The 24,312-nt window shown below is 41.3% G+C and overlaps 1 protein-coding gene across 1 annotated transcript; it reads left to right on the top strand.

The window, feature by feature from the left end:
- The first annotated feature begins 8,343 nt into the window (after positions 1-8,343).
- Positions 8,344-19,600, top strand: LOC127957046 (E3 ubiquitin-protein ligase CHFR). Its single transcript, XM_052555385.1, has 7 exons — positions 8,344-8,405; positions 8,921-9,040; positions 9,940-10,039; positions 18,412-18,521; positions 18,621-18,680; positions 18,957-19,118; positions 19,253-19,600. Exons 2-7 carry the CDS (start codon positions 8,926-8,928, stop codon positions 19,516-19,518), a joined length of 813 nt encoding a protein of 270 aa, XP_052411345.1. The 5' UTR covers positions 8,344-8,405; positions 8,921-8,925; the 3' UTR covers positions 19,519-19,600.
- Positions 19,601-24,312: the final 4,712 nt, after the last annotated feature.

Raw genomic sequence — 24,312 nt, 5'->3', positions numbered from 1 at the left:
TAATATATATATATATATATATATATATATATATATATATATATATATATAGTATAGTATTTGTATTTAAAAACAGTGTATTTTTGGCTATTGCTACAAATATACCTGTGCTACTTCAGACTGCTTTTGTGCTCCAGGGTCACATATTAGCTGTTTATGAATACTTTTAAAGCATTTATTAATACCTTATTCAGTATGACCTATTTAAAATTCCTTAATCCTACCCATACTTAAACTTAACAACTACCTCACTATTAATAAGCATAAAATTAGGAGGTTATTGATGCAAAAACCATTGTTAATAGTTGAGCAAAAATAGAGGATCATTTTCTGACACCAGCAGAAGTGGATGTTAAATTTCATGTTGCAAGAACTCATCTTAATGAGTTGCAGAAATCTCAGAAGAAAAAAAAATACTAAACTATCTTAAACTTGACATTTCATCTACACCACACGCAGTGGTGGTATCAGATGGTAACACCATTAAATACACAATAGAAGATTTACTTTCTAACTGTACTACTCTATGTTGACCAAATCCTTTGCAGACCATATAACACAGTGAAGCACCGATGGAGTAAATTCCTGCCTGAAGTGATAGAATAACATCTTTCTACACCTCTAAATATACTGCCATAGACTCAGCACTCCAGAAATGCTGTGTGACTCGAAAGAAACACATCCACTGCAAACAGGGACATAGGAGGGAACGGAATGGAAACAAAATATCGTTCATTCTAAAAACAAGCAAGCCACTGACAAAATGATGATGACATACAGGGATAAAATGAGAAAGCGTGTACTAAAGTAGTCAGGAGAAGGAGGAAAGAAGAGAGAAAGAGAATTCCAGACGGACCAACTGAGCCCCGGCAGCGAAATCATTTTTCCACTTTCATTCATTTTTGAAATGATTTTTTCCCTCTTTCTTCATGCCTCAGTGAAAGCTCGCTGCCTGACTCCTCACACTCGCATGCACAGGCATCATTGTATACACAAACCATAAAAGCCAATGAGAATTTATGCAGCTGGGTTCATCTGGCAGAGATGGAGGTTACAGCGTAGAGAAGCCGACCTGCAATCTGTGCAGATCCAAGACTAGATCGGTGGAGACAGATGCTGTGCTCAAAAGAGAAGGAAAGTAGAAGAAAAGCTTTTCAATGTATTCAATCATAATGTCAGGGTTTTTCAACATTTGTCTGCACCGAGGGGTTAAGGTTTGACTGTTTAGTCCGGCTCTGTTAGCCCCGATGCTGTAACGCTCACAGACCAAACATCTTGCTCCACTGACTGCTTCCATGAAAAATAGTAAAATAGCTGTGTATTCTGACTGATCAACATTTGTGCAAGCAAAATATTACATTAGATGTTTGATTTGTGAATAATTAATACTAATGGGTAGCTTTCTTCAGGTGATAGAAGCCTCTATGATCTGCAGTGAAGATCATTTGAGCTCAAACAGTGAAATGATGATTTTTTTCTTTCTGTTTGAGCAAGGCACATAAGACGGTTGTTTAAGATGTCAAAATCAATGAATTATTACATTTAATCTAAAGGACGGGTCACAAAAGTGAATGTTATTTATGTATATATCTTATTTGTTTATTGTATTACTTCATATTTCTGTTTATCTTCCATATCCATGCCAATTTGTATCCAAGTAACACGAAACATTTTTTCTTAACGGCGAAGAGAATTTTCATGTCGTTTTAATTGAACAAAATATGACAGAAGATCGTGTTTAACTTATTCTTTCTTATTTTTATGTTTTTGGATTAGTGGTCCAAACCTAAGAAATGTGCGCTCAAACGTCTGTTTAAAACATAATCATTCAGAAGTCTAGAGTTGATTGAGGTTTTTAATGGTTTTTTTATTTTTTTTTGTCTCCTAACCACAGCTGCATTTATTTGAACAAAAAATAGTCAAAACAGTAATATTGTGAAGTATTATTGCAATTCTCCATTTCATTTCTACATTTTTAAAATGTTATTTATTCCTGTGATGGCAAGGCTCCATACAAAATATATATTTTTTGTGAAATCAGTGATACCTTTTTTTAACATTTACAAGAAATACACATTTTTGTAACATTAGAAATGACTTTACTCACACTTTTGATAACTTTAATGCATGCGCCCTTACTGAAAGAAATATACGGTAACACTTTAGAATACTGGTCCATTAGTTAATGTTATTTAATTCATTAATTAACATGAACAAACAAGGATCAATACATTTATTAATGTATTTATTCATCTTTGTCAATGTTAGTTAATGAAAATACAGTTATTCATTGTTCTTCCATGCTAATTCACAGTGCAACTAATGTTAACAAGCACAGCTTTTGATTTGAATAATGCATTAGTAAATGTTGAAATTAACATCAACTAAGATTAATAAATGGATTGTTCTTGTTTAGTTCATGTTAACTAAAGTAGTTAACTAACATTAACTAATGGACCATTATTCTAAAGTGTTACCAAAAGACTTCTCAAGCACTCAGTAGCCTAGCACCGTGGTATTGCAGGGCCAGGCACCATGCGCATTTTCTCCACATTGTTTTACTCTTCTGATATTTATTTGGTTCTATGGAGGAGCAATGCAATACGGCCTTTGCTTGTGATGCAAATGTGTACTTTTAGTTGTCCGAGGAAAAAAGCAAAATAATCTTAATCTGTGTGTTTTCACTTCTGACATATGACTAATGACAAACATCTGACGACTGCCCTGCACTTGACCCTGTGTTTTCTAAGCTGGCTCTGTACAGTATTCGGAGCTGTATGATTTCTGGAGGGCGCTGCATGCACACCCTCAGCTAAATGCTTGCAGATGCCTGGCTTGAGCTCAAACGCTCTGCATTTCTGTCAAAAATACATTAGACCAGCTCTGCTCTGGCCTATACTGTCTGGCAGCCTGCTTTAAAAAAAAAAAAGAAAAACCTCACTTATCTGTTATCAGCACATGAACACATAACAATCCCCATATCTTATCTCTCCCTGTTCACTAATGTAATATAGCTTAAGGGCAGGTTCTGTAGTGGTTGCAGGGCTACGACCAACAGAAGCCTTTGTACAGCACAAATTCCTGGCCAGTCAGCAAAGTGCATTGACCGGAGCATGCTTGTAATTTCAAATATTTGAATTTCCATAGAACTGCATTTCACAAGAAGACACGGAATATTGCTTCCTGGCACCAGAGGTTGTTCTCATGCATGTAAAACTGTCCCATAACAGCCTCGTTTAGTTGTGCTGGCTAACCACTCCTGGCTGTAGACATCCCACTATCAGCCTAAACCCGTCATAACACAGTGGCTCAAACATCAGCACTTGGCTTCTGTTGACAAGCGGCTGTTTAACACATCACAACAACAAGGGCTGCTATCGAGCCTAGCCTCTCCAGGCCGGGTCACTGTGTCGCCCCAAGAATGCTTCTTATCTTTTGCTTTGGGCTTTCTGGTTTTAGACACATGGACAGTCTGCGGACACTCCCTTTCGTCTTCTGAAGACTCGATGTAGCCATCGTGGAAAGGTCAAAGGAGAAGTTGGCCAACTTATAAACAAATACAGATGGGTTTATGCAAAAAGGAGGTTTCCATAGAAGCGATTTCATGGAAATGTGTACCTATGGAAATATCCACTTCAAACAATGCAAAAAAAATCATTTTCTTAATCTGTGTTGTTGGTTTGTTTGCCAAAGAAAATAGCCAAACGTCCTTAAAAAGGTTTTAGAAATGTCTTTTGTAATTATGAATCTTTATATTGCTGGTGCATATCATGAATACATAATTTGAATTCAGTTTATTTTTCTAATCCCATTGGCACATATTTTTGTTTCTTGTAATAAGCATAAATAAAAAGCACAAAAACAAAAAAAGATTATGCTAGAAATAAGAAAATCTATTTGCCAGTGGGATAAGAAAAAATAGATATCAAGATTCTTTGAAAACATGTCACATTATCTAATGCAGTTTTGATGTTTCTCATTTAGAATCATTGATCTTGTTTTAAGAATGTTGAGATGTTTCTTCTGGAAAATAATATAATTTTTTTCCACATGAGGTTACTATGTTGTTGCTATATTTTGTTCAATTTTATATATTACATCTTACAATTCTGACCTTTTTTCTCTTAATTCTGAGTCTATTTTCTACAATTCCGGGTTTTTTTTTTTCGCCATACAAAAAAAAAAGATAAAAACCAAAAAATATAATTGTGTGTAAACATTTTATCTCACAATTGCCAACATCTCACAACTTTGAGTTTATATATTGCATGTTTGTGCAGTTACTGTGCACAAAAACAATTTTCCATAGCGATACCTTTTCTGACCCTCTTGGCCGATTTTGCTAGTTAATCACGCACCCCATACCAACACTGATGAGGATAAGACTCCACATACATGAATACAAATCATGCCTCCATTGTCTTCTGCATCTAGATTCTCTGAATCTTTTTAATGGAATGTCCATAATAATCAAACATGGATTACATTTTGACACACAGGGGCATAAATCCGTTCACTCCGAGGCTGTTTGTGAGCGATAAAATGTCCATCATGCATGAAAATAGCAGGCGCTCTGTGCCCTGCTCCTGTTGTGGTGTTCTGCATGTGCACCGAGTCTCACATTAATTAACGCTGCTCTTTCACCTGGGATCAGTTTCTCGTCCTTCTGTGCTTTATTTGGGTTGCTCATTATTTTCTTTCCCAGAGAAATATGTCTAATACCTACAAGCTGTGCGCCATCACAAATGGAGCATGCTCCGGCATAATGTCCTTTGTCGTCGCCAAATGGTTTTTTAATGAAAAGTTTAAGATGGGCATAATTACATATCTGAGGCTATTATGAAATCTGGTATTACAATTAAAGTAATTGTATTTGCTTGTAATCTCCCTTCACCAAGTCTAATAAGGGTTTTGAAAGAAGGGCAAGCAGGCTTTGAATGGAGACTCTTCTGTAAATGGAGTTGGGCCGTCTCAGTTCTCCATGTCTTTGATTGACAGTGTCCTGCTGAGACTGTCCGTGATCATAGTCACTGACAAATCACTGAATTTGGGAGAAATGATGAAGGAAGGTCTGCCACTGCTGCAACATAGGCATGATTAGTTATGGGAAGACGAAAAAAAACTCACTCACTAATTCTAGCTGGTTTAAGATGGCCTGGCCAGCTAAAAAGTGACCAAAAAACTAATCCAAAACAGCCATCTTACCAGCTGAACCCACGCGAAGACTGGAAATAACCAGCTAAATCTGCACCAGACCAGCGCTAACAAGCCTAAAGCATGCTGGGAATTCATTCTGGTCTTTTCAGCGGGGCCCTTCACCATTCAGGGAGATCTGCTGAGAGTGAAGATGAACTGAACAAGACGAGCGCGCTATGAGGCCGATCCTTCTGCGCATGCGCAGAGCCCCCCCAGTCCAGCCCGCCCGACAGTGTGCAAACAAATGCCAATGAGATTATGCAAAAACTGCTTTTCCATAGAAACGACCTGCGAAGATGCATGAGAGAGGAAAATATCAGCCGTGATATAAGAAATCTGCTTCTGCGGAATAGCTATATATAACAAACATGAGAAAATGTCATTTTGACCCTGGCATGTGTTGCATTATTTATGAATAATGTGATAATCAGTTTCTTGACAAATAACATTGAATGTTTATTGTTAAAAATTGCATATATATATATATATATATATATATATATATATATATGTATGTATGTATATATGCATAAATGTTTAGAAAATGTACAGGAGCTGTAGGCTGAAACAATAGTCGATGACAATTCTGTTATAGAGCAACATCTACCCCTGCTGGATGAATTGTAGAACTACAGCTACATCCAATTGTCGGTGCATAGTTGACAAAACAAAAACAAAAAACACCTTATTTCCAGATTTTAGCGAAAGTTTGTATGAATGTATAGCTTATTGTTATTATTATTTAGTTTCGACACTTTTTTGTTTTTCTGTTTTGCTATCACATTTAAACTGACTTAAAATCAGGTCTTTAACCAAATCCTACCCAAATCATAATTTATTTATGTATATTTTGACACTTTATGTGTTTAAAATGTAATTTGTGTAGAGTGTTGCTTTACCTTGTCCCAACTATTTTTTATAAACCTTTATATTAACCCCTGGATGCTAAACACATTTCATTATTTGGATGGCATAAAAAAAAATCTATAATGCATGTATGTCCATTGTTGTATATTGTCCAGAGGATGCTGTAAAAGGCCCTTTCAGTTAATTTAACTAGTTGAAAAAAAAAAAAATATTAGCATAGATAAACTAGCCTACAGATCTATTTAGTTCTCATAAAACGTGCATTCATCCATGATAATTTAACATTTTATAAAGATGGAGGTAAGTTTATGAAATGGTGTCACTGTATTAATTACAGCATGTCTGCAGATTATATTAGCTGTCCTCCAAATCAAAGCAATTATAAGGAATGATGATAGAAATAAAAAGATAGAAATGATCATTCAGTTTATTAATCGTTTGAGCAATTATTTATCTGTTTAAGTAAATAAAGCTGTGCTGTGCTTGAGTGAATCTGTCAGGTTAAACTTTCCCCATCCGACTGTGCAGGGCTTCATGAGTTGGCACGGATTGAATGTGAACAGACAGGCTCTGACATAAAACTGCTTATCAGAGCCAGACTGCACAGACACCTTTAGAGACCTCTGAGACACTCTATTCAATCTAAGAGAGCCTATGAAAAGCTAAGTGAAAGCTGGCCAAAGATAATGACCACAGTCTTGCGCCATGCACACGCTGTGACAGTTTCTCACAGAGCGTGTTATCAGCAATCGCTTTCTTCTTTTCCAATCCTTCTCGTGGCCCTGTCTCTGAGGAGATGGGAACACACTGTACCCACACTTCTCTCATCTAGTGGAGGATACATGACTGAACATAACTCATCTCGCTACATAAATACACTGAGGTCATCTAAACAGCAGTAGATTTATTTTAAGACATTATTTATCATCCTCTGCCGATGTCTTTTAAGTCTTTAATCAATTCAAGCTATCTTTCTAGATCAGTGTTCACATGCATCATGTTTCCTATCATTTTAAAATCAAACTTTGGTTTGCTTTAAACTGGGGTTTCACTTGCCATGTACAAAAACCCATCTGTGATGGTGACAGGTCTATTATAGAAATGGTCTGCAAAATTATATTATTATTATTATTTGTTCTACATACTTATAATGTCACCGAATATTAGAGATATAAAAACAAAAAGAAAACATTTAAATTAAACTGAAATATTTTTATAAAAAAATGAAATAATATGTTACCCCATGCCCCGCATCGACGAGCTATTGGACCGTTTGGGAAGGGCCCAGTTCATATCCACTCTCGACCTTACCAAGGGCTACTGGCAGGTCCATTTGACAGATCAGGTAAAATTGTAAATGGCCTTCTCTACCCCAAGGCAGTACCAGGTCACTTTCCAATGACTTCAACCGCCCCTTCCTGCTGCAGATGGATGCCTCCGACACCAGGTTGGGAGCCGTCCTATCGCAGGGCCAAGATGGTGAGAAACACCCGGTGACGTTCATAAGCCGAGAGCTGACCCCTGCAGAACAACGGTACACCATGGTGGAGAGGGAAGTGTTGGCCGTCAAGTGGGCTCAGGTATTACCTCCTCGGCCGCCACTTCACCCTCCTAACGGACCACGCTCCCCTGCAGTGGATGACCCAAGCGAAGGAGACCAATGCCAGGGTGACACGCCCACGGGAGAGCACGGACCCACACTGCACCAGCGCACCCATAGCCAAGACACAGAGCACCGAGCACCAAACCGCCTCACAACAACGCCTTCCACAACCCCTTTCTGGCAATAAAATCCACCCTTCAGGGAATTTACCTTCATCCTCGAGTCATGTCCTACTTCACCCCTCCACAATATATATATATATATATATACTGTATATACACACATTTAAAATTTGTTACCATTATAAAATAATCTCAAACAGTAATGATAGTTTAATATTTATTTATTTTACTTTTTTTCTGAAAGTTTTACAGACCCTCAAGCACTCCTGAATATTCAAGCATTAAATCATCTAATGTTTAATTCTGAATCAATATTACATGAATTATGCATAATCTAAAAAAAGTTAAATCACCCATCCACAACACTCCATACTACTACTTCAGTGATGTCTGGCTCTGTGTAACCATCTCTTGTCTAGACATCCTTCCAGACAGGGTTTTGCCTCTCTCTCTCTCTCTCTCTCTCTCTCTCTCTCTCTCTCTCTCTCTCTCTCTATCAGCTGATGTGTGTAAATGCCACTGTTTGTCAGGAAGTGCTCAAGAGAAAATAAAAACGAAAGCACACAGATTCAAGTCAGCATGCACTAATGCTCCGGATACTCCCCGATGCTGTCTAGGTTAGTGCTTTCATTAGATTAGAGGTTGAGTTTCTCGATTAATTTAGTCATTTTGGAGAGTTTGAGATGTGTCTGTGTCCTTTGCATTAACACTGCGCCGCTTCACAATGCTGTTTAGATTCCCAAAACAAAACTCGACTCGAAAACAGCCAGTAAAGCTTATACACATAGGTGATACCAGTTCAGTAATTTAACAGGATAACAAATTTCTGACAGACAAAAATAAAATAAAAAATGTGCTGATTGTTTTGCACAAAGTCTAACTTTTCGCTTGAGATTGGCGTTCATGTAAAGAATTATTTCAACCCTGTAGCACATTTCTTTTTCTTGTTACAACTCACCTTGAGTTATTAGATCTCCCCTTCAGTTTATTTTACAAATCTTGCTTTCTGTAGTGTTTCACACGACATTTTCAACTCTATTTAACTATAATCAGCATTGTGAGTAAATGCATTCACATTTGTTTTTCTTTATGAAATATGTGTGTCTTTGCTTCACGCTGCTGTGATCTGCAGAGGAGATGACTGCGCGTCAGGGCTCTGGACAGGCCTGGGGAAAACTGGTGAACTTAAACACATCTCCAGGTCCAGAGATATTACTCAGAAATAGAGAATGCATGGTGGGGAGAAAAAAAAGTGAGCTGAACATCATCATGTTCATGCTACTCAGTCTTGTTTTGTGAAACAGTTTTTTTTTTTTCATTTTAAAAGGGCTTCTTCATTTACTTGCTTTTTCCCCCCCTGTAATCTATTTATTAATTATTCTATGTGTCTGTAACACTGGACACTGGTTATTAGCAGAACTGATACACTTCATTACTGTAATAGACAAAGTCATTTTAACTATACATCACTATACTTCATTTAAGACTTATATTCCTAACGAGAAAGCATTTGGGTCAGGTCAGGAAGAGAAAAGGTGCTTGATTGAAAGAGGAATGGGGTTATTAAAGTCGAAATATGAATTTGTTCGCAGCCAATTTCACTTCAGTAATGTCACACTTTAAAGGAAAGCAGGATGTTAAATAAAGTTGGAGAGTGTCGCTTTTGCTCTTCACATTTATCTAGACTCTCGAAGACAGAGCAACTTCTATATATCATTTCATGCATTCCCTGAGAATCACGTCTATGACTTTGGCGATGCTAGACGCATGCACTACTGTAATGACTAAATAATACTACTATGTTTATTATAAATAATAATAGTTATTACATTAGTGCGAATTGTTAATATTACAGGTCCTACAATTATATTTAATTTTTGTTATGCTTGTCCCATATTCATTCTGCTAAAGCTGTGTTTTTGCAGATTTATGTAAAGGCATAATCTGGTATTTGTGACAGGGTCTAAAGTCTTGATGGTGACATCAGTCGAAACTTTGCAGAAGTGGGACAGTTCTCTTTGTTGAAAGGTTATAAAAACCTGCTTGCTTTCTTTGGAATAACTCATTGATGGGTGGATTGTAGACAGTGAGAAAAATAATATCATTCACTTGTGTTGATATCATAACCTCACAGACATGTTTTCTTTATAGATTGTGACCTTTCATTCCCGGCTAATAAACTGGTCTCAGGGAAACATTGCAAAATCACTCAAGATGAGAACTCAGGACAGGTGTGGCTGCAGGACATGAGGTACGACCAACTATCTGTCTATCTATCTGTCTATCTATCTGTCTATCTATCTATCTATCTATCTATCTATCTATCTATCTATCTATCTATCTATCTATCTATCTATCTATCTATCTATCTATCTATCTGTCTGTCTGTCTGTCTGTCTGTCTGTCTGTCTGTCTGTCTGTCTGTCTGTCTGTCTGTCTATCTGTCTGTCTCTCTGTCAAATGATTCATTGCATCCAATATAAAAGTTTGCGTTTACATAATATATGCATGCACTGTGTATATTTATTATGTGTATATATAAATACACACAAATACAGTATATATTTTGAAAATTTACTTGTGTATATAATTAAATTCATATAATATGTTATATATAAATGTATTTTATGCATGCATGCATGTGTATTTATACATACATTATAAATATGTACAGTACACACCCATATATTGTGAAAACAAAAACTTTTTTAAATGCGACTGAATGTGATTAATCGTTTGACTCCACTATATTTAAATTAAATTTAAATTTAAATGTATGCATTTAGCAGACACTTTTATATATATATATATAATATGTGTGTGGGTGTGTGTGCATGCATAAATATGTTGTTACACTGAATGACAGTAAAACATTATTTCGCCTATATTTGTGTATATAAAATGTATTTTGTAAACTTAATTTGATGTGGGCACAAAATGGCATCTTGTCTTTGATCCATACAGTATATAATGGCCTGGTTTCACAGACCCGGCTTAGACCAAGCCAGGATTAGACCCTAGATCAGTTAGGAAATGTAAGTAATTTGTGCATCTTGAGACAAAACAAAGGCACTGATATATTTTAAGATCAGTCAGTGCGAGTTTCTTTCAGTTAGCAAACTTGCTCAGAGTTAGGGGCAAAAGATCTTACATTTAAAGATTGTACCATGCATTGATTACAGCAAGAAAAAGGTATGTTCATTAAATTTACTGAACTATTATTTTGGAAGACTGATGTATAATTGTAATGCTACAGTATTTTTTTTTCTTCTTAAATAGATGTACCAGTAAAAAAAAACTTACGTAGAAGCAGTTGGTATGAATTATTTTTAGTTCTATTAAGTTTTTGCAAATTATACTGAGTGACCTGTAATTATGTTCGAAAGTGAATTCAATTAATGACATGCTTGGCCCTGCGGCAAATATACATCCAATTCCCTCATGACATTTAATCTTTGCTTTGGTGAATAATTACTTGTAATCTGGTTAATATTCAGTGGATGGAGATACAGTCGTTGATGTGTCTTTAGCGACTGTGTGGCTCATGTATTTGTGTGTACGCTAGCTCACCAATGGTGTTATACATTTCCATCCAGCTAATTAATTAAATGAATATCTGCTAGAAATTGAAATGCTGTGTTCCCTTTCACTCGACGCCACGTCGGATGACCGACGAATATGGGATATCGCTTCGATAGACCAATCTACTTCGAGTGTAAACTAAACGAGCCAATGCACATTGGCATGCAATTATTGCATCCAGCTGCCGCTGATCACTGCGTGAGTATAAGAGGGCAGCAGGTGCAATGCATACCAGCTTTTCGCTTCGGAGCCGAGCGTTAGTATCGCTCTGCTCAACTGTGTCTGCTGTGAACTACGGGTTCAGCACGCTCTCGGAAGCTTCGTGTGTTGGCGAGACGGCGCTTCAGCGGCGGTCGTTCCTGTGTCGAGTGGATTTGCACACTTCAGGTTGCACTACCCCTGTCGTGTTGCAAGCGGCCATCTCCCCTGTGCGCCTCAGCACTGAAAGAGCATTTCCTAAAAGAGCAAATTCTCTCTAAAAGAGCTTCACGGGTGCGTCTTTGTAAAGACGACGGATTGTCCTTATAAGGATGCCGTTTCACCCGTGCGTTTCTGGGTGCGGTCGTTACCTGGCACCGGGTGATGGTCACGATCGCTGCCTCACGTGTCTGGGCGTCGAGCACGCTGAGGTGGCTTTCGTGGATGAGTCATGTTTTCACTGCGGGAATATGACCATCTCGGAGCTGCAAACCAGGCTCCGCTACCTTCAGGGGGGCGGAGTCCCGTTGCCGCGGCCGCGATCTGGGGCTCGTTCTGGCGGCCGACAGACGAGAACCACTTCCGGCACTAGCGCGAGTGGTTTGAGGATCACAGTGGTGGCAAACCCCGCAGGGAACCAACCCTCTGGGGACCATCACTCCTCTAGCACCTCCGATCCAGTGGAGCAACCCACGGAACGCGCTGGGCCCTCTTCAAGGAGCGTACCAGCGGTATCCAGTGGGACTCCCCCCGACCAGATGTCGATCTCAGCATCGGAGGGAGAGCTGTCGGATCACGGTTCGGTTGCGCTACCGTCCTCTGGGATGGTGACAAAGCCTGATTCGGATCCCGAAGTGGCAGCTATGCTTTCCCGGGCCGCCGAGAGGGTAGGGCTCGAGTGGAATCCCCCACCGCGTCCCGAGCCCTCACGGCTGGATGATTGGTTTCTCGGGGTGGTGCGCGCTGGTTCTCAGCGCCCCACCCCAGTGCCTTTCTTTCCGGAAGTGCATGACGAGCTCACCAAGTCGTGGATGGCACCTTTTACTGCCAGAAACCAGCCGGTGGGCTCCTCCTCCCTCACCACCCTCGAGGGCGGTGCAGCGAAGGGGTATTCAGGAATCCCGTCGGTGGAGCGGGCGGGTAGCGATGCAATTGTGTCCTAAGTCCGCTGCCTCCTGGCGTGGAGACCCGGTGCTCCCTTCCTGGGCCTGTAGGCACTCGTCTGGTCTGACCGGCAGTGCCTATGTGGCTTGCGGGGAAGCTGCTTCCGCCTTACACGCTATGGCGTTACTGCAGGTGCACAAGGCTAAGGCACTGAAAGACCTGCATGAGGGTGGTCACGATCCAGCGCTTCTGGAAGAGCTCTGAACCGCCACTGACCTTGCGCTTCGAGCGACGTAGGTCACTGTGAGTTTGCTGGGTCGTGCGATGTACACATTAGTGGTCCAGGAGCGCCATCTGTGGCTGGGTCTGGCAGACATGAGGGACACCGACAAGGTCCGGTTTCTCAATGCCCCTGTGTCCCAGACCGGCCTCTTCGGCGACGCAGTCGAGATTTTGGCCCAGCAATTCTCGGCTGCCCAGAAGCAGACTGAGGCGATCCGACACATCCTGCCCCGGCGGGCAGCTGCTGCTATCTCCACCCACCCGCCGGCTGCAGTGCCCCAGCCTGCTCGTCGCCGAGGGCAGCCCCCTGCATCCGCCCCTGCTCACGCGTCGCATCTGCAGCAGCCTCCAAGTGGTGCCGTTGAGCTGGGCACAGGCAGGCTGCCCCTCCCGTCCTGGCCCCCGTCAAACCTGATGGTAAGCAGAAGAGCAAGGGGCCCTGGGACGGGTGACCCAGAGAGAGGTAGCTGCTTTTTGGGGGATGGTGTAGGCACCTCTCCCTCCCCTGGAGGAGGGCCAGGCGGAGAATTTGGAAATCTCGACAGGAGAGTAGTTTCCTCCCTCTCTGGGTCCCAGGAGGGCACGGAGAGTTGCGGACGGCCAAGCACCGGACCTCACTCATCCTCCTCCTTCGCCAGATGGCAGCTGCGGGCGGTTCGAGAGCGTCAACAAAGGCCCTACTCACGCACCCTCTGCCAACCCGTGGAACCAGGTGAGCCCTGCACCCCACACTCGCACCACACTCCGGCCTGCTCACAAGCCGCCCGAGTTGGGCCCCTGTGTTCCACCTCGCTGCCCCACTGCGGGTACGGCTGTGGTTCTGCTGGTCCCGCTTGTACGGTTCTTAGGCGCCTGGTCAGCGCTACCCAGCCCGTCTCGCTGGCTTCTGCGAACCATCAGCCTCGGCTATGCGATTCAGATCGCCCGGCTTCCCCCCAAGCTCTGCGGTGTCCGCTTCACTACAGTGGAAGCGTCCGATGCCCCTGTCTTGCGGAAAGAGATCGCAGTCCTACTGGCGAAGGCCGCGATAGAGCCGGTCCCTCCAGCCGATATGAGGAAGGGGCTTTACAGCCCGTACCTCATTGTACCCAAGAAAAGCGGTGGGTTACGACCGGTCTTGGATCTGCGAGTTTTGAATCGGGCCCTCTATCGGCTACAGTTCAAAATGTTGACACAGAAACGCATTTTCAGGTGCGTCCGTCCCCAAGGTTTGCAGCGATCGACCTGAAGGACGTGTACTTTCATGTGTCCATACTTCCGCGCCACAGACCTTTTCTGCGGCTTGCGTTCGAAGGACTAGCATATCAGTACAAGGTCCTGCCCTTCCGGCTGTCCCAGTCTCCCTGTGTCTTCACGGAAGTCACGGAGGCAGCTCTCGTTCCTCTCAGAGAGCAGAGTGTTCGCATTCTCAATTGGCTGATACTAGCACAGTCTCGAGATCAGTTGTGCGAGCACAGGGATGTGGTGCTCCGGCACCTGAGCCTGTTGGGCCTTCAGGTCAGCTGGGAAAAGAGCAAACTCTCACCATTGCAGAGGATCTCTTTTCTCGGTATGGAGTTGGATTCGGTCGAACAGACAGCACGCCTCACAGAGGAACGTGCGCGGTCGGTGCTAGCCTGCTTGAATACGTCCAAGAGCAGGACGGCGGTCCCACTGAAACTCTTTCAGAGGCTCCTGGGGCATATGGTGGCCACAGCGGCACTTACACCGCTCGGCCTATCACATATGAGACCGCTCCGGCACTGGCTTTATGGCCGAGTCCCGAGGTGGGCGTGGAAGCGCGGCACTCACCGGGTCCAAGTTACACCGGCCTGTCGCCAAACCCTCACTCCGTGGTCAGATCTGGCATTCCTATGGGCAGGGGTGCCCCTAGAGCAGATCTCCAGGCATGCTGTGGTTTACACGCATGCCTCCACCACCGCCGGGGGGGCCACGTACAACGGGCATGCAGTCTCAGGGGTTTGGACGGGCCCGCAGCTGCAGTGGCACATCAATTGCCTAGAGTTGTTAGCAACGCACCTTGCCTTGAACCGTCTCAAAGGTCTCTTACGAGGCAAGCCTGTGCTGGTCCGATTGGACAACACTGCGACTGTTGCGTACATCAACCACCAAGGTGGTCTGCGCTCTCGTCGCATCTTGCAACTCGCCCGCCACCTCCTCCTTTGGAGTCAGAAGGTTCTGAGGTCACTTCGTGCTGTTCACATTCCAGGCCTGCTCAGTCGTACAGCCGACGAGCTGTCTTGAGCAATGCTCCCGGGAGAATGGCGACTCCATCCCCTGACGGTCCAGCTGATTTGGAGGCGGTTCAGAGCCGCTCAGGTAGACCTGTTTGCTGCTCCAGAGACCTCTCACTGCCAGGCTTTCTACTCCCTGACCGAGGGAACTCTCGGCACGGACGCACTGGCACACAGCTGGCCGCGGGACCTACGCAAGTATGCGTTTCCCCCAGTGAGCCTTCTCGCACAGACGTTGTGCAAAGTCCAGGAGGACGAGGAGCAAGTCTTACTAGTAGCGCCATATTGGCCTACTCGGACCTGGTTCCCCGAACTAGTGCTCCTCTCGACAGCCCCTCCTTGGCTGGTTCCACTGAGGAGGGATTTACTGACTCAGAGACGGGGCACCATTTGGCACCCGCGTCCAGACCTTTGGAAACTCCATGTTTGGTCCCTGGACGGGACGCGGAGGTTCTAGGTGACCTACCCCAAGAGGTAGTTAACACCATCACTTCGGCAAGAGCACCGTCTACGAGACACGCCTATGCCTTGAAGTGGAACCTGTTCGTTGAGTGGTGTTCTTCTCGCCGAGAAGACCCCCGAAGATGCCCGATTGCGGCCGTGCTATCCTTTTTGCAGCAAGGGTTGGAGCGAAGGCTGTCTCCCTCCACCCTCAAAGTCCAGGTTGCCGCTATTGCTGCGTACCATGACCCTGTGAATGGGAAGTCTTTGGGTAAGCATGACCTCATCATCAGGTTCCTTAGAGGGGCCAGGAGGTTAAATCCATCCCGGCCCCCCTGTATACCCTCTTGGGACCTGTCTCTAGTGCTTAAATCACTACAGCAGGGCCCATTCGAGCCTTTGCATTCAGTTGAGCTAAAGTTTCTTTCATTGAAAACTGTGCTCCTGCTTGCACTGGCCTCCATCAAGAGGGTAGGGGACCTGCATGCATTTTCGGTCAACGATTCATGCCTAGAGTTCGGGCCGGCTGACTCCCAGGTAATCCTGAGGCCCCGGCCTGGCTACGTGCCCAAGGTTCCCACTACACCCTTCAAAGACCAAGTGGTGAACCTGCAAGCGCTGCCCCTGGAGGAGGCAGACCCAGCCCTGGCTTTGCTTTGTCCTGTTCGAGCATTAAGGTGCTACGTGGACCGGACGCAAAGCTTCAGGACCTCAGACCAGCTCTTTGTCTGTTACGGAGGCCGGCAGAAGGGGAATGCCGTCTCTAAGCAGAGGATGGCCCACTGGATTGTGGATGCCATAACCCTGGCTTATCAGGCTCAGGATGTGCCCTGCCCATTCAGGCTTCGAGCTCACTCAACTAGAAGTGTTGCATCCTCCTGGGCGCTGGCTCGTGGCGCCTCGCTGACAGATATTTGTAGAGCTGCGGGCTGGGCGACCCCTAACACGTTCGCTAGGTTCTATAGCCTTCGTGTAGAGCCGGTATCCTCCTGTGTTCTCACCTCAAACGGGTAGTGGCACTGAGAGGCCCCGGTTAGTGTCGGCTTGCTAAAACTGCTCCAGAGTGTCCGAACTGTAGACCCTGTTGAGTTCCTCCATCACCCTAGGCAGCTGGACGCGGCGGAACGTCCGGCGCCAGGCCTTCATGATGAATCCGTGAGAACCATGGAAGGCTGGGCTCCATATTGAGACCTAAGCGGTACTCGTATGTGTATAGTCCACGGTATAGCCTTAGAGCCCGTGTTTCCCCGGCAGACTTCTGCCTTCCCAAGAGGGTTTTAATCACCTCAAATTTCTCCGTATACTCCTAAACGGATGCTATATGTGTATTTGCCTCCGAGACCTCCTTCGGGAAGGATGGGGCTTCCGCAGCGTCCCGGCTCCAAGCGGACCGGGTACGTTTTCCCAGTGTTATCCAATCTCACCCAGTGAGGTAGTGCTTTGACAATGGTGAGTGGAGCTACTTGTTCTGAGCCCCGGCCTACACCTAATAGGGGCGCAGGCGGCTCGCACAGGGCACTGGAAGGGGCAGCACCCATGGCGCTTTGATAGGGATCCCATATTCGTCGGTCATCCGACGTGGCGTCGAGAGTGACCGACTGAAAGGGAACGTCTCGGTTACGTATGGTAACCCTCGTTCCCTGAAGGAGGGAACGGAGACGCCACGTCCCGTCGCCATGGTTGCTGTACCGCCGCTGAGCTGCCGGGTTCCCGGCTCGGCTCCTCAGCGAAAAACTGGTATGCATTGCACCTGCTGCCCTCTTATACTCACGCAGTGATCAGCGGCAGCTGGATGCAATAATTGCATGCCAATGTGCATTGGCTCGTTTAGTTTACACTCGAAGTAGATTGGTCTATCGAAGCGATATCCCATATTCGTCGGTCATCCGACGTGGCGTCTCCGTTCCCACCTTCAGGGAACGAGGGTTACCATACGTAACCGAGACGTTTTACACAACGCTCAATCAGCGTTAAGGAAACGGCAAGCTTCCCTCCCTACCTTCTTGTCTTCCTTTCTTGTGCAACTTTCTCTTTGCTATTTTTAACATGGTTTTATCCAATGCACTTTATTTAGTCTCTGTTCATTATCTTGAAAGAAATAGTCAATATTTCAGTCCCTTAAAAAAAAAAAAAAAAACATTGAGATCATAAATGGACAATTAAGAGGACATGCTTGGACAAGTTGTTAAGGCATTTCGAATTTATGTTTACTGATAACTTCCCATAATCATTTCCTGTTGATTTTTGATTATTTCTGAGAATAAAATTCACAAACATAGACCCGTTTTAAGTCTCTGGGGTATATTTGTAGCAACAGCCAAAAATACATTGTATGGGTCAAAATTATTGATTTTTCTTTTATGCTAAAAATCATTAGGATGTTAATTAAAGATCATGTTCCATGAAGATATTTTGTCAATTTTTTACTGTAAATATATAAAAACATAATTTTTGATTAGTAATATGCATTGCTAAGAACTTCATTTGGACAACTTTAAAGATGATTTTCTCAATATTTAGATTTTTTGCATCCTCAGATTCCAGATTTTCAAATAGTTGAATCTCAACCAAATATCGTCCGATCTTAATTATCCATACATTTATGTAATGCTAATTTATTCAGCTTTCAGATAATGCATACATCTACATTTCTGAAAGTTGACACTTGGTTTTGTGGTCCTAGGTCAAAAATGTAGTCATTTAGCCTCATGCAAAGGGAATCTATGAAATTCATAATAACTGTAATTTTTTGCTTGATGATGATCTGTTTGTTTCCGTCAAGCACCAATGGAACAGTGATCAACATTTCCAAAGTGGTGAAGAAACAGACACACTTACTGCAGAATGGTGATGTCATTCACTTTGTGTACAGGAAGCATGAGCCAGAGAAAAGTACGTTTTCAACTTTAAGCAGTTTAAGTTTAATTTTCAATTCTATAGTTGCATCCAAACAGATGACACAGATGCCACATCACTCCTCTATTTTTGCAGACATTGCTTATGTTTATCAGGCCATCGGGCCACAGGAAAGTGCCTCGCAGGACACCGAAGGTAAATACACTTTGGATATGAAGTTTCATACAGATGTTCCTTTAGTCCTGTTATATAAAGTAAGTTTTATTGTTGCTCGCCTAAATGAGGTCAGCAGAAAAAGAAAGTTGTTTCAGAGCAAGAGCATGTCATTACATTTTGTTTAGAAATGATTGGGGGGAATAAACAAACCGTTCTGATGAATTACTCACAGTAACATGCGAAAGGTGGAGAGAGGAGATTCTGATTACATGTTGACTTGAAATCCTAATTTCATCCTTGTACCATTTTTGACAGTTTCTGAAAGTTATGGTGCGTTCACACCAGACGCGAATGAAGCGTTAAACGTGAGTGATTTACATTTTAAGTCCATGCAAAGACACGATAGAAATGTTTCATCTGATGGAAGGGAGTCTGGGTGCCCTCTGCCAGAACCTGCTTCTGCTGCTGTACCCACAGGTGTGTACAGCCAATAATGACCATGTTCACACGCATATTACATTTACAGTAAGCACTCGTCATAGCCATGTGAATAAGTTTAATCCTTTTTTTTTATCTTTTCATTGCACAAAATGTGTTCTCCTTTGATACAGTGCAACCAAGAAGAAGAGCACAGAAAAGGCCTATGGAGCGGTCATCGGAGGTGAAGGGTCAGCTCCTAGAAGTTCTCCAGACCCGTCCTGTAGCTCCAGCGCCGCCTCCACGCTCCGAGGATGAGCTCTTCCTCTTGAGTCTGGCCCCTTCCCTGCAGAGTTTGCCACCTCAGACAAAAGAATTCGTCAAATTTCAAATACACAAATTAATCTATGAAAGCAGCTCAGCTCTGCTTAATTTGGAACAATTGGAGCTTAAACAGTAGTTTTAAAAAAAGAGGCAGCAATCTCTGCAGGGAATGAACCAGACTTTCTCTCCTTCACTTTGGCCCACAAGATCCTTTTTATTCCTGCATGTAAATAGTTGTAAATTTTCTTTGAAAAAAAAGTTTATATATATATATATATATATATATATATATATATACAGTATTGTTCAAAATAATAGCAGTACAATGTGACTAACCAGAATAATCAAGGTTTTTCGTATATTTTTTTATTGCTACGTGGCAAACAAGTTACCAGTAGGTTCAGTAGATTGTCAGAAAACAAATGAGACCCAGCATTCATGATATGCACGCTCTTAAGGCTGTGCAATTGGGCAATTAGTTGAATTAGTTGAAAGGGGTGTGTTCAAAAAAATAGCAGTGTGGCATTCAATCACTGAGGTCATCAATTTTGTGAAGAAACAGGTGTGAATCAGGTGGCCCCTATTTAAGGATGAAGCCAACACTTGTTGAACATGCATTTGAAAGCTGAGGAAAATGGGTCGTTCAAGACATTGTTCAGAAGAACAGCGTACTTTGATTAAAAAGTTGATTAGAGAGGGGAAAACCTATAAAGAGGTGCAAAAAATGATAGGCTGTTCAGCTAAAATGATCTCCAATGCCTTAAAATGGAGAGCAAAACCAGAGAGACATGGAAGAAAACGGAAGACAACCAACAAAATGGATAGAAGAATAACCAGAATGGCAAAGGCTCAGCCAATGATCACCTCCAGGATGATCAAAGACAGTCTGGAGTTACCTGTAAGTACTGTGACAGTTAGAAGACGTCTGTGTGAAGCTAATCTATTTTCAAGAATCCCCCGCAAAGTCCCTCTGTTAAAAAAAAGGCATGTGCAGAAGAGGTTACAATTTGCCAAAGAGCACATCAACTGGCCTAAAGAGAAATGGAGGAACATTTTGTGGACTGATGAGAGTAAAATTGTTCTTTTTGGGTCCAAGGGCCACAGGCAGTTTGTGAGACGACCCCCAAACTCTGAATTCAAGCCACAGTACACAGTGAAGACAGTGAAGCATGGAGGTGCAAGCATCATGATATGGGCATGTTTCTCCTACTATGGTGTTGGGCCTATTTATCGCATACCAGGGATCATGGATCAGTTTGCATATGTTAAAATACTTGAAGAGGTCATGTTGCCCTATGCTGAAGAGGACATGCCCTTGAAATGGTTGTTTCAACAAGACAATGACCCAAAACACACTAGTAAACGGGCAAAGTCTTGGTTCCAAACCAACAAAATTAATGTTATGGAGTGGCCAGTCCAATCTCCAGACCTTAATCCAATTGAGAACTTGTGGGGTGATATCAAAAATGCTGTTTCTGAAGCAAAACCAAGAAATGTGAATGAATTGTGGAATGTTGTTAAAGAATCATGGAGTGGAATAACAGCTGAGAGGTGCCACAAGTTGGTTGACTCCATGCCACACAGATGTCAAGCAGTTTTAAAAAACTGTGGTCATACAACTAAATATTAGTTTAGTGATTCACAGGATTGCTAAATCCCAGAAAAAAGTTTGTACAGTCAAAGGTAGACACTGCTATTTTTTTGAACACACCCCTTTCAACTAATTGCCCAATTGCACAGCCTTAAGAGCGTGCATATCATGAATGCTGGGTCTCATTTGTTTTCTGACAATCTACTGAACCTACTGGTAACTTGTTTGCCACGTAGCAATAAAAAATATACTAAAAACCTTGATTATTCTGGTTAGTCACATTGTACTGCTATTATTTTGAACAATACTGTATATATATATATATATATATATATATATATATATATATATATATATATATATATATATATATAGACTTTCCAAAACTGGTTCGGGTGTAAGAAATACCAGTTAATAACGTTATTTATAAAAAAATAATATATATATATATATATATATATATATATATATATATATATATATATATATATATTCTTTGCCTATAATGTGGCCAATAATATAATAATAATTATAATAATTATAAAGCACATCGTTTTCTTTACTCAAGCAGAAAATGAAAAAATTGAGACCTAACGTTATCCAAAACCCCGCTGCCCTTATTCACAGCCAAAGCATCATCTTTTCTAGATTTTGGCCAAATGTGAGCTACTAAAAACAATTAAAAAAAATTATATCAACACTTGAAAGTCAACAAAGTATTTTTAAGATATTTAAAAATGTTTGCTGTGTTGTAAAAAATAAAATAAAATTAAAAAAAAATTGCATAAGATTGCGTTTTGAGAGCAAAAATAAAATAAAAAAAAATAACCTTCAGTCGTGTCTCATGTGGCATTTTATTAGCTGTATTATTTTCCGAAGTAATGAAGGCTAAAATGACTGTAGATTTGTTCTCTCCAAAAGAAATCCAAAAAAGCCCCTAATGACTGGTTCTGTGGTCCGGGGTCACATTTGTTTCTAACTGATGAATGATCAATACACTGACAACCAATCAGAATCCATCCTGCTTCAACGAGCAGTGTGCACTTATAATAAACAGAATGTTTATGAGTTACTGTGGATGCTGATATAGTTATCATTACCTTAATTGATATAATTTTTTTAATGCAGAGGAAACGAAGAAAAACTGAGAAAGGTGCTGTAACACAGTTTTGGTAAAAATTAAGAAATGTGACGTGTTGTAAATAATTTCTGATTTCAGTCTATTTTGAGTGCTCTGCGCATCTGTATTCAGGCATAATAATAGTCCTACTACTTTGAACGAGTTTACTAAAAGTGTTTCAGTCTTTCATGGTTTAAGATTGCTATCTACACTAATGTACTGTTCAAAATACTCATCAAGGCTGGATTTATTTGACCAAAATAAAGTAATTGTGATCTATTTTTACAGTTTAAATGTACAGATTTCTATTTTAATGTATAAAAATGTTCAGCAGTCTTCAGTGTCACATGATCACTTTTATAATCATTGCAACATGCTAATCTGGTCAAAAATACAATAATGTACATACATGCATTTCACATATTATTATAGCCCAGTTTGTGCTGATTACAGTGAGATTAGACTTTACCCATTTAGATATTTATAAGAAACTGAAAAAAAAAAAAAAAAAATACCAGGGCATGACAAAACTTCTCCAGGCCCCCAAAATACCCTTAGATTCCAGAGGGTTAAGTAACATTTCTTATTATTATCAATGCTGAACATTTTTGCTGCCTAATGTTTTTTGTGGAAACAGTCACACCATTTTTCAAGATCGTTTGATTAATTGAAGGCTGAAAAGAACATAATTTATTTTAAATTTGAACAAATCCTTAACTTTAATTATTAACCTTTTGTTTGTGATACAGACATGCATTAAACAGACATACACTTAACTTCAAATTATGTGAATAAGAGTTAAAAAGAACAGATTTTTTCTAAATAATCAGTTTTTTTTTGTTTGTTTTTTGCCTGATTGATCATGAAAAGGGCAAAAAATATGTCTGATAATGGCTGTCAATACATAGATTGAAATAATAAACTTAATCTGATTATCTCAAGCTACAGTAACATGTTTGCATTTTTTCCCCTTAATACATAAGAATAATTGATTGCTGTGTCTATTTTCATATCTTAAACTAAACTATAAATGCATTTGCTCCATTTTCACACTTGGAAACCCAGTCTAAACTGTTGTTAATTTCTGCTGTTTTGTGGCAGAATAAAGTCCCATTTTCTAACATGCATCTGCAAATTGTATCATGTACAAGCTGATTCATCATTTTCCCATGTCACTCATCCCTGTGATAAAAAACCCTCATCTCAGGTAAATGAAAAATCACTATTGTTCATATGTGCATGTTTCAGATTACAGAATAGCTGCCAGCTCTTTCCTCTGTTACTGCTGTGGACTTCGCACTTTTAGAGAGCTTGCATATAAATACAGAGAGCATATTCCTCCATCAGATCTGCCTGGTAAGACTTGTGTGCAGTATAATAACACAAAGCTGCACAGTCATATTAGTGGCACAGAATTTATTTAATTCCCCTCTGCTGTAGGTAGACATCAAGCCAAACTGCAGAATGAAATTGAAATTACAAAAAAGTTTTGTGTTTATATATCCGTCCTGATAGATCTACAACTTCAAATCTCATGTCTTGCCTATCCAGTTCAGTTTACAGTACTTTATTGGCATGATTGTTTACATACATTATACTGTACACATCCAGCCATCCTTATGTGCACATCGTGTCCATCGTGAGTGTAGCGTCATGTCTACAACATTCAGTTTATGTAAAAGTTCTGTTGGTCTTAATTCACTCTTCTACAAATTTAGGCCAAAAAAGGTCTTAAACAAGAGCAGAAAGTCTTATATTCTGAATGCTCTTTCAAATATTTCTTCCTCAGTCTGAATATTTTCCTCAGTATTTTTCATCCTTAGTACATCCTCAATTCAAGACATTTATGTGAGGAGCAAATTAAATGCATGAAGTCTTGTTTTTTTGAGAAACTCTACACAACTCTACAAACAAGAGCAGGTATGAAAACTTGTTTCAACTTTTAATTTAAGATTTTCCCCTTCAGTTTATTTTGCTCAATTTCTCATGAAACGAGACATATTTTTGTCATTTTGCTCATTTTGTCATGTTCACAATGTCTTGATTTAATCCTCTCTTAAAACTTTTTTTTTTCCTCAGACATATGCTTAATTTGATAATAGGTTTAGTTTAGTTTTATTTTGAATAGTGATGTTTTGTACTGTTTTCTTTTGATTTATTCTATTAGTATTTAAATTGTATTTTATGAGGATGTTTTTGTCTTTTATGCTGTGTAGTCA

Source organism: Carassius gibelio, chromosome B5 (genome assembly GCF_023724105.1).
Source record: "Carassius gibelio isolate Cgi1373 ecotype wild population from Czech Republic chromosome B5, carGib1.2-hapl.c, whole genome shotgun sequence".
Classification (NCBI taxonomy): Eukaryota; Metazoa; Chordata; class Actinopteri; order Cypriniformes; family Cyprinidae; genus Carassius; species Carassius gibelio.
This window is presented reverse-complemented; position numbering and strand designations above follow the sequence as displayed.

What these genes read in the sequence shown, in the direction of transcription:
- LOC127957046 (XM_052555385.1), top strand. Translation starts at nt 8,926, where the DNA reads ATGACTGCGCGTCAGGGCTCTGGACAGGCCTGGGGAAAACTGGTGAAC. An exon ending in CATGGTGGGGAGAAAAAAAA is followed by an intron (nt 9,041 to 9,939) that starts GTGAGCTGAACA and finishes TTTTCTTTATAG; the next exon opens with ATTGTGACCTTTCATTCCCG. An exon ending in TTCTGCTGCTGTACCCACAG is followed by an intron (nt 19,119 to 19,252) that starts GTGTGTACAGCC and finishes CCTTTGATACAG; the next exon opens with TGCAACCAAGAAGAAGAGCA.